Source organism: Oryza glaberrima, chromosome 10, assembly GCF_000147395.1.
Source record: "Oryza glaberrima chromosome 10, OglaRS2, whole genome shotgun sequence".
NCBI classification, from domain to species: Eukaryota; Viridiplantae; Streptophyta; class Magnoliopsida; order Poales; family Poaceae; genus Oryza; species Oryza glaberrima.
Window position 1 is genome coordinate 14,412,162 of NC_068335.1, and position 10,926 is coordinate 14,423,087.

Genomic DNA, 10,926 nt, shown 5'->3' on the forward strand with positions numbered 1-10,926 from the left:
TACCCGTCTTTGGGAGAAATTTTGCAACAAGTCTCGTGTTCACAACTCCAGATCGCTTTCCTATCAGCCTTTGTAGTTTTAGTTCGCTTTCACGCAAGAGGATATTAAGGGGGAATCCCATCATTTTTGGGCAAAATTAATTGAATTGGCTTTCTATACACTAGAGACGATTTTTTTTAGATAATACTAGAGACGATAATCTCACCTGTTTATCCATGGATGCAGGAGTAGTAATTAAGCCTGATGGAGTTCAACATATTAACCATGGGTACATTCATGACCTGTATTAAGCTTTTGGGTTAAGTGAAAAATCATTTGTGTTTCTCTAAGCTTTTGAGTAAAGTAGTGCATGTAACTCGACAAAAAGAAGTCTAAATGAAAACGGAAGTGACTATAATTATAGCGCCATATTTTTCATTAAAAAATAGTCGGTATGTATTTACATTGTAAATCCCTAAAGTACATATGTAATTTTAGTGCATTTACAATGTAAGTCTCAAAATTACATATGTAAGTCATAAAATTATATATGTAAACCACAAAATTACATATCTACCCTATAATTCACCAACTACCTCTTACATCCTTCATACTTCATTCATCAAATCTAACGGATGGAAATCATCGAATCCAACTGCTCCTGTTGCCCCACGTCTCCCCCGCCTCCCCTTCTCGCACTCGCACCCCCTCACTCCCGAAGTCACACCGCATCCACCCGCCTCTCTCTCTCTCGCTCTTCTCTCCTCTCTCTCTCTCTCTCTCTCGCACTCACCCGACGTCGCCCCACCCGCGCGTCGCCGATTCCCCATCCATGATTTATCTCCTCTCCCGCACCGCCCCTCCGTCGTCGTCGCGTGAAGTCCTCGTCGCCACCGCCGCCATCGAATCCCGCCGCCCCGCCATCGCGCGTGACTCGGCTGCCATCGATTCCGACGTCCCGCCATCGCGCGTGACGCCGTCGACGCCCCTCCATCGCGCTGCCATCAAATCCCGTCTCCAGATCGACGCTGCTGGTGCCCCTCACTCCAACCGCCATGGATCCCCCCTCACCCTCCCATCCTCTCTCCGCGCATGCCCCCGACCCCGCAGGTCGCAGACGCGACGCCTCCCTCTTCCTCTTGCACGCGCCGCCGCCGCCTTCCACGTCGTTGCCAACGGTGAGGTTTTGGCTCTTGTGCTTTTCATCTCCTTGGCTTATTTTTTGTTACATTGTTGGGTTGATTTGGTGCAGAATTGGGATCACATTAGGCTTTTGTTCATCTGGTGTGTGGGCTTTTAGGAGGTTTTTTTTGTGGGGTTTGCCTTTAGGGTTTTTCTGGGGACAAAAAGTTGAGGCGAAAATTCGGTTCAGACAGTCATGCAGTTGAATTAGTTTTTATTTCATCATCATGTAATTCCCTACTAAACCTATTGATGATTGTGCAATTTTTAGAGCTAATTTCTTAATATTCTTTGCAGCTGATGAATGCCTCATTATTTCAAAACAAAATACATCTGTTGATTTATCTTTTTTTCCTTTAGTTTCTGCATGGATTGCCATCGGAACCTTAGCTTATATCCGGTCTTCATGGAAGAAAGTGGTTTACATTAAATGGAAGAGAGTAGTATACCTTTCTACATATTGGTCTTCCAGATGATTGTGCAATGCAGTCACGAGTTCCACCTCGGTGAGCAGCTTTCTAGCCCTCCTTGTAATTTTGTTTAGTCTCTTTGTTTAGTCCTTGCAAATCGTAGGCTGACATCGCTGTGATACATTTATCAGACCTGATCGTTCTGTTCTATTCTTTTTCTTTTTTTTCTTTTTGCATTGGATCAATGTGACGACACTTCATAATTAGGGATCAGCTGCATTATACGGGATCACGATAACAGAATCTATGAATCGTCCTAATATTAACTTATCAATGGCTATTATGCATCTGTTCAAAAGTGACTGAAATAAAGATAAAATAGTGCATAAAAATGAATATATACTGTGCCAGGGATAGAAGTTTCAGTTTTTTTATGTGTTTTGTGTGAGACCAGTGCAAGGGGATCCACATTGTTCTTGATTTCGTTTTGGTTTCAAGTTTGCTGGTGCATGTGCATGTATATGATAACTATTGCTCCTCTATGACTGGGTCACTTTGACTTGCCTGAGAGCTTAAGTTTTAAATCCACTTAAATTTGTTCTGTGGATCCTTTTTCCCCTGAAATAATGGCAACTGCAGATCAATAATCAGTGCTTAAACTATTAAGTTCATTTATCTGCACACTTTGTTCTTGGAAGTCATAACATTAAATTCACCTAAAGTCTGCATATCTTTGTTGATAGGCACCAACTACTTCCAATCAAGAGGACTGCCGTTTAGTTCCTTGCTACTTCCAATCCAGAGATGGTGCCGGTGATGCTTGCTGCTTCTTGAGCTCTTGCTACGGGTGCAAGCAATGGTCTACTCTTCCTGTGGCATATAGGTATAGCATATACTCTGCATTTTGATGCTTTGCATACGACTTTATTCATTAGTCAGTAACTCAATATATTCGCTTGATAATTTTAACATTTGATATGTTCCAAGACTTGACAGAGTGATTGGCCCAGATGATTAGCTCTTCATATTTTCAGATGCACATCTTACTTCCAAAACATATATGTACACATATATTTATACGGGAGCGTATCCTATGCACACAGGCCCTCGCGTGTATACATCGTGTACACCAACTAAAAATTATCACAAAAAAATCTAGGAAAATTCATACATGTACTTTCAATAGTATTACATCTACGTGCAAAGTCGCATCTTCAAATTCATTCTACATAGAGAATAACAAAAAAGATAAAATTCTGACAAAATTGCAACCTTAAAACAGTCAGATTTTTTGTTTTTTTTGTTACGGCTAAAATATAATGAATTTGACGTTAAGATTTTAACCCTAGGTGTAATACAATTGAAAGTATGTGTATGATTTTTTCTAAATTTTTTAGTGACATTTTTTAGTTGGTGTGCACGTGTAAGGGCCTGTGTGCATAGGATATGTTTCCTATTTATACTTCACATTTTTTATCCGGTCTGTACACAACTCAAGATATCTGTTTTGGGAGCTCTACAAGAGTACGGTCAAGATATCTGTAATAATGGTCATCATTTGAATAAAATTCATGTCGTTCTTTACATTGTGAATTTTTGTTTGTGTAGACCTGGGCATATTTGGCTTACTTTCAGCAACAGAAAATAGAGTAGATCAATGATGGAATTGCATTCTACTGCTGTCCCAAAAGGTTTTTGATCGACATCTTCCAGTTCGATCAGATAATGGCGTTTGTTATGCCTAAGGGGCTATACCATGCATGGTGTTATCATTACCATATTTTCCAAGTTCTTGACAAAATTGATGATGCCACTGTATACCAGCCACCAGGTGCTCAAGAAATATGATGATGCCTCACAATAAGATGATCTTTGAGACATCAGAGGTAAAATGAAATGTTCTGCTTAATATTATCTTCTTTGTTTGGTAACGGACGTGGCTTATAGCCATGTTTGTTTTATGCATGTTTTGGAATAGTTCACGATATCATTTCTGTTAGTAAGATATTCTTTGCATAATATTGATGAAAAGTGAGCACTGCAGTCTGCAATTCAACAAATGAATGATTTTGTACCTTCATTTGCATCGGGATGAGGTTAAAATAATGAAAGTTTGCCTCATTGTCTAATTCTCCGGAAATAAAGTTCAGGATAAAAAACTGAAATAGAAGGACGTTTGCATAATTTTCGCAGATTTAGGTGCTTAAAATATTTTACTGTGTAATGTCTGAAATTTCTATTGATGACCAGCTGAGCTCCATTAATGTTTCACATGGGCATTTCTGTTGAAATTGCTGTGAAGTTCACCTATACCGTTTAGCTAAGTGTGATGGTGGCTTACACTATATTTTCTGGTTATAAATTATAGAGGACAGAAAAGGCAGTTATGTTTATTATGCACCTGTATTTTACTAAAAGTTTTGCAGTCTCAATTGATTGGGACACTTGGAGCTACTTTAGCTATTTGGCACTGTTTTAATTTGGGTACAAGATTACAGATTCTAACTGGTCCTGTGCTCAATTTTCTGTTATTAATGAACTGCGGTTGACAATGAGTGATAGTCTTTCTTAGATTTCATATCTGAAATTAAAATGAGAAAGCACTGTGCACTCCACATAGTTTTTTCTGTTTAAAAAAGTCTGAATTGTATAATGGTAAGCATTTAAAGTAACTTGATACTGGTATATTAGCGAAGTGTATTAATTTGTGTTGCTGCCAATTTTAATACAATTCTCCTTTGCATAGTTTAAATCATGTTAAGAATCTGCAGCCAGATGCTTATAGAACTTTTTTTTAATGCAGGGTATTTTTGGAACTAAACATTCCCAGTAATGTCTTTTTTTTCTCTTTCAAGAGTTGATGCGTTAAAAGGTCTCTATAAAGATGCTAAGCTAAGTATGTTTTCTTTACGAAATTGCATATCGTTGCTTCTTTACTATGCCCTTAATTTAGATAGCACTTAATTCTTTACTATGTCCAAAATTCAGATTAGCCACTTTTTACTATGAGGGAGTTTTAAAATTTAGATAGCCCTTAAATCTTTACTATGCCCAAAATTCTATACAGATAGTGTATTTTGCTCCATACTCTTTTGCCTTTTCAATGATTAAAAGGTTTATTTTTCACACCCTTTCTGATTCAGAAATCGCTAGGTGATCTTGAGGGTATATCTTCCAAATAAGTGGAAGACAAATTAAGGTGAAATTAGGGGGGCTATGATAGCTAGAGGTAATTTCTACTCTGATCTTGAAATGGACTGCAAGAACAAAAGATGAGCACGTGCTATGGTTGGAGGAAGGACACTGTATATATCAGATTGCTTCATAACATAAATACTTATTTCTTGGTGCATGGAGGACCAAACCACCTCATAGTAAAAAGATGCTGGTTTATTATTGAGTTGTATATTCAAACAAAAAGAATAAAGTTCGATGAAAACTAGCATTACCTTGGTTTTTATATTATGATGCTTAGCTAAAGTTTGGTAAAATTGCTCATGTTTTCAGCGATTCATTTTATTTGTAAATGGACTCCGGTTATTTTTGGTACAACATTTTGTATTAGGGAAACAATGAAAAGCATTTTTCAGTGACGTGGATATACAACATTTGTATTACCAAATGCCACCATAGCGTTAGCACGGATATGTTACTAGATAGATTAGTTTAGTTTTAGGTTCAGAGAATAGAGAGGTGGAAACACCTCATCAAAGTTTGAGCCCAAATATTGGTTCAGGCCACCTTGTACACATACTAGGCAATAAGGTTGTCATTTGTTATGTGTAGTACTACAAATTCAAGCTTGTATCATATTGTTGTAGGCAAGGTTACCGACTCTATTTGTTAGCCATCTTGGCCTTGTTTTGTACATGTTGAGAAGATTGAGAAAATTTTCAATTGACGTTTCAAGAAACTGCTGGTTCAAGAATTGTTCTCAGTGAAGATACATTGTTCATTGTTGCATGTATAACTTCACATTTTGGCATTTTCTGTTGAAACTCAATTAGTACACACTCCTATGTTGTTGTTTATGAGACCTTTGATTCACTAAATGAGGTGCATTTCTGCAATAATATTGGTGTTGATGCGGTGGACTGATGAAAGCAAATTTATTCCTTAGAAAGAACAGCAAAATTACTTCTGATTTTGCATGTTTTATCTTGGTCAATTAGCTTCATCAGTTAATCATCATCTTTAGTTTATAATGGTCATTTTCTTAAAACAATTGTTCCCAACTCTTACTACTATTCTGCTTATATATAATTGTTGATGGTTTTCAATTAATTTTATCTGACAATATGATTTTTTATATTGCTTTACATATATTTGATATATAATGTGAACAGAAATAAAGCTCAATTGGACTGATTGAGAGTAATCCATCCTGCCATCGACGCTTACTCCTGTGCTCAATGGGAGCTCAATGACGTGAATTGAAATATTTTTATAGCTCCGTAGCGTTAGCACGGGCATATTACTAGTGTAAGTGGTGTGTAAGTGGAATGTAACTACTTTGTAAATTTGTGTAAATAAATATATAAAAAGTTAAACCTGAAAAAGAGAAGCGATGGATATCTCTGCCCATGCCGGCCGTGATCTACGGACGTGAATCGCCCACGACGCTTGCATGCAAGCGCATCATGCGGTTCAGCCTATCCGACTGAAATCGAACCCAAAATATGGCGACAGAGATTTAGCAATACCGATGAAAACCTAATATAACGTGGTTTAAACGAGTTTAAACAAGAAAAAACACATATTCAGCATGGCTCCAGGAAATTCAGATTCAGATCGAAACACTCTGCAGTTTCACAAGATTTGCATACAAAATCTACAAAGATGATCAAGGAGGAACAATGAGTTTGACTGCAGTGTTCACGTAATTAATTTCTTCTAATATTGACGTGCAGTCTTTTTGTGTGTTTGCGAAAAAAAATTCTTCGCATACAATTTCTTATCTGTAGAATTCCAAAAAAAAAAAAAATTATCTGTAGAAATACAGGCATCGATCGACTGTGGATGCAACTTAATTTGCCGGATGCAAATATCTGTATATTAAGTATATATGCAGTTATACATGAACACACTACGTGTTATGTGGATCCATCCCGGCCTGGGCGGCCGGCCGTGTCTCATTCTGAAATCATATGATGTGAGCCATGGCGACTGAGAGCAGTAGCAGCAGCTGCACAAGGCTATCAGACGGAACAGATCCTGCAGAGAGAGAGAGAGAGAGAGAGAGACATCACGACAGTAAATCGCAGTAAGGATGTCAGTGTTCGGTTGCAAGATCCTGCTACAAAAATTTCTTATGGATGCAATGGATTTATGAAGAGATCGAAGAGATGGAATACGAGGTTTAGGAACTAATTGAGGCCTGGTTTAGAGCAGAGAGGATTCTTTGTTTCTTTCAAAAACGAACTGAGGATTCTTTTTTTTTCTCACAGCGAAGTAAACAAACTATAGCTTAGTTAACATTTATTTACAGTTAAATTTGATATTTGTGAAGTGATCTATCACATAATACTTATATCTTATTATTTTTTTAAAAAAAATCATAACTATTTAAATAAGATGTAAACAATGAGCGAACATCTTTTCGATAATTTAAAATAGTTTCACGTGAAAAATCGTGTAATCGTGTAACCTAGTGAAGTAGTAGAAGTAGCAACAGTAGATGCATTGCCTTTTGGGCTTGAGGGATGCCCGGATGAGTCGTGGCTATCATTACCAGGTGTCGCCGGAGACGACGACGACGGAGACGGCGGCGGTGGCGGCGGAGGGCTCCCCGGCGGCGAGAGCCCCTGCGCGGAGCAATCCTTGCCGAAAGCACCTATCACGGACATCATCATCATCAGCAGCAAAAGATTCAGGCATGGCAGAGAAACCGAAGATTGATCAGTTGGCTAATTAGCTTACAGTTCTTGATGCAGGGGAACATGGTGAGGTTGAACATGTTGACGAATCCCGGCGAGCACGCACAGTGGTAGCTCAATCCTTCCTCCTTCACGCACTCGCCTCCCGAACCACAGTTGATGGCCACGCAAGCTGCAACAATTTTTTTTTTAATAAATTCGTGCATCCATGATCACCATGGTTAAGTTTGTGTATACAGAGAAAACTTGAGACTGAATCTGTCGTGAATGAATGAACTTATGATCGATCAATGGGATGTGGATTTTTGCAAGCCGGTAAAAAAAACAAATTAAACTGAAAATAGTTACCGTACATTTGCAGCTATATTTGTTATTTTTGTTACAACTTATAAAAGTTAAATTTTTTGTATATTTATGGAGTGATATATCTTATACTCCCTCCATATTTTTTTTGTTTGACGTTGGTTAGCTCAAAATTGAACTAATCAATGTCATATATTTATGCAAGGAGGTAGTATTAATTTACTCCCTCCGTCCCATAAAAAAGCAACCTAGTATCGGATGTGACATATTCTAGTATTACAAATCTGAACATACATATGTTCAGATTTGTAGTACTAGAATATGTCACATCCGATTCTAGATTCATTTTTTATGGGATGGAGAGAGTATGTTGTTAATGTTTTTTAATAAAATTGATAAAATGGCTTGCACCAAACGAGGGGAATAAAATCACTCTCCCCGATCAATGAGCTAGTTTAGCTTACGTACGGTCAGTGAGCGGGAAGCCCCTGGGGAAGTTGAAGGTGATGTTGAAGCACGCGCTGTCGAAGGTGCCTGCGTGCAAGATTATTCACAAATCAAACTAATTAAGCTTCTGATTGATTCATCCATTAGCAAAGTAATTAGATTGCACGATGATGCTAGCTACTCGATCCAGCTGTAATTAAGTACATTTTGGGATGGTGCACGGCGAGGCCGGGAGGAACGCGAACATGTTGGACCAGCCGGCGTCGCAGTCGCAGCGGAAGGTGTCGAGGCCGAGCGGGCCCGGCTGCTCCACGCACTGGCCCCTGCCGCAGTGCGCCGTGTCGCACGCCGGACCTTCGCCGGCGCCGGCGGCGACAGTAGCAGTGACCACCGCAATGAGCGCCGCCGCGGCCACGAGCAGCAGCGGCGGCGGCATTGTTGTCGCCGCCATGGATGGATCGAGACGAGGCTTTGATATATCGTTGCGAGCAATGTATAAGAGTAGGGGGGGGGGGGGGGGGGGATCGGAGGCGGCGGCGGCGACGCGCGTCTGCTTCTGCCGCCGGCGTCTTAGGTTTCATCGTCACCATGAACTGGTTTTTTGGTAGTCTCTCGTTTAATTTTGGATGTGTTCAGAACCTTCTGTTTTGGACGCGACGCGATGTACGTGGGACTTGGTCCGATTCAATTAGGGGAAAAAAGGGGGGATTCAATTACGTACGGAGCAAGTGATTTTGTTCCCTTCCTAATCCTATTATCATCACCACAGACCGCTCAGGGAAGAGGCATGCAGAAACAAGCCTAGAGCAGCTTGGGATTTCTAGGCTTTGCCTTCATAATCATGTTTAATTGTGCTTAATTTACCATGTAATTTTTATAGAAAACTAATATTCCTATAGTTGAGCACGGAAGTATATTGTCAAATATTTTATAGAATTTTCGTGATATTTGCTAGTTGGTGTGCACGAGAAGCTTATATACATATAAATTGGAGAATATCCCTTCTATACCGCTGAGATTTACTCATTCCCTTCCATACTTCTAAATTTCAGTTTGGATCCCTTCGATATACCCCTCCCGTCAGTTAACTGTTAAATTCATACCATAAAGTCCATTTTGCCCTTTGCTATCAAGAATATGTAAATTTACGAAGTATATTGATGGAGCGTATAAATTTATTGTATGCGACTATTATATGTATGAGTTTATTTTGTGAGATATTATTTAACAAAAGTAATATTTTAGTTTCACCTCGCGAAGGGAAAAATAATTTATCTATGAAAAAATTATTTTATATAAAGCAAAAAAAATTACCATTAAAAATTGTATATATAGCATATTTTGTTATAATAGTACGAAATTTTTTTATAAGATAAATCTTTTTATGTGAGATAAAAAATTATTTTTGTTAAATAATATCTCACTAAATAAACTCATACATATAATATTCGCATATAGTTGACCATTAAATTCATATCGTAAAGTCCATTTTACCCTTTAGTATCAAGAAAATGTAAATTTATGAAGTATATTGATGGAGTGTGTAAATTTATTGTATGTGAATATTATATTTATGAGTTTATTTAGTGAGATATTATTTAACAAAACTAATTTTTTATCTCACATAAAAAGATTTATCTTATAAAAAAATTTCGTACTACTATAACAAAATATGCTATATATACAGTTTTTAATAGTAAAAAGTATTATTTTTTTGTTTTATCTAAAATATTTTTTTCATAGATAAAAAATATTTGTTCCCTTCGCGAGGTGAAACTAAAATATTACTTTTATTAAATAATATCTCACAAAATAAACTCATACATATAATATACGCATACAATAAATTTATATACTTCATCAATATACTTCATAAATTTACATTTTCTTGATACCAAAGGGCAAAATAGACTTTATGATAGAAATTTAATCGTCAACTAACGGTTAACTGACGGGAGGGGTATAGAAGGGATCCAAACTGAAATTTAGGGGTATGGAAGGGAATGAGCAAATCTCAGGGGCATATAAGGGATTGGGTGATCTTTCAGGGGTACAAAGGGAATTTTCTCTATAAATTGTTCCCAAAGACCTTGAGCTTTGATAATTTATGGCTTTGCCAACATGATTGCTACGCATGACATTGGCTCAAAGTTAACTCTTATCATTTCTTAAAGGGAATTTTGTGAGATGCACTTGAGGTCTCGTGTTCAATCCTAACACGATCACAATTTCTTATTAAAAAAATGTTTGGAGAGACATCTCTATCCCAAAAATTAAAGGAAAATATTTTAAGAAACATAGTATAAACACTAGCACACATATCACGCGCGCATTCACCCCTACCCTTATGAACACCTAGATATTGACAAAGTCATTACCAGTGAAAAAATAATTAACTATAAATGCAAGCAGCTATGTTAAGTATATGACTTGAACCCGAATAGGCTGGTTTCACCACATGGAACCCAACCATTTAAATTACGCTCACTTCGATAAAAGGAATATTTTGATACATTAATATTTAAGAGGTTTGGTTGTGTCTACTATTGTAAGAGGCTAACCTCTGAGTAATACCTGATTTGTCATCACTTTTTATACTCCCCATTCCGAAATATAAGGCACAGCTATTTTTTTTAGATGTTTCATAATACAAAGTTTGCATGCAGTGGACGCAATTAACTAGCATGCACTTGCTCTCCACTAAATTATTATTATTTAAATCCTTCACC

At 37.7% G+C, this 10,926-nt stretch overlaps 1 protein-coding gene across 1 annotated transcript; it reads right to left on the minus strand.

Moving 5' to 3' along the window:
- Positions 1 to 6,714: 6,714 nt before the first annotated feature.
- LOC127786055 (leucine-rich repeat extensin-like protein 6) lies at positions 6,715 to 8,444 on the minus strand. The gene is made up of 5 exons (XM_052313382.1): positions 8,402 to 8,444; positions 8,219 to 8,284; positions 7,491 to 7,619; positions 7,303 to 7,404; positions 6,715 to 6,785 (listed from the first exon to the last, which is right to left on the minus strand). Exons 1-5 carry the CDS (start codon positions 8,442 to 8,444, stop codon positions 6,715 to 6,717), a joined length of 411 nt encoding a protein of 136 aa, XP_052169342.1.
- Positions 8,445 to 10,926: the final 2,482 nt, after the last annotated feature.

Coding starts and splice junctions, on each gene's coding strand:
- LOC127786055 (XM_052313382.1), bottom strand. CDS start 8,444: ATGTTCGCGTTCCTCCCGGCCTCGCCGTGCACCATCCCAAAAT. Junction 8,285..8,401: donor GCCGTGCACCATCCCAAAAT/GTACTTAATTAC, acceptor TCTTGCACGCAG/GCACCTTCGACAGCGCGTGC. Junction 7,405..7,490: donor GTTCCCCTGCATCAAGAACT/GTAAGCTAATTA, acceptor TGTCCGTGATAG/GTGCTTTCGGCAAGGATTGC.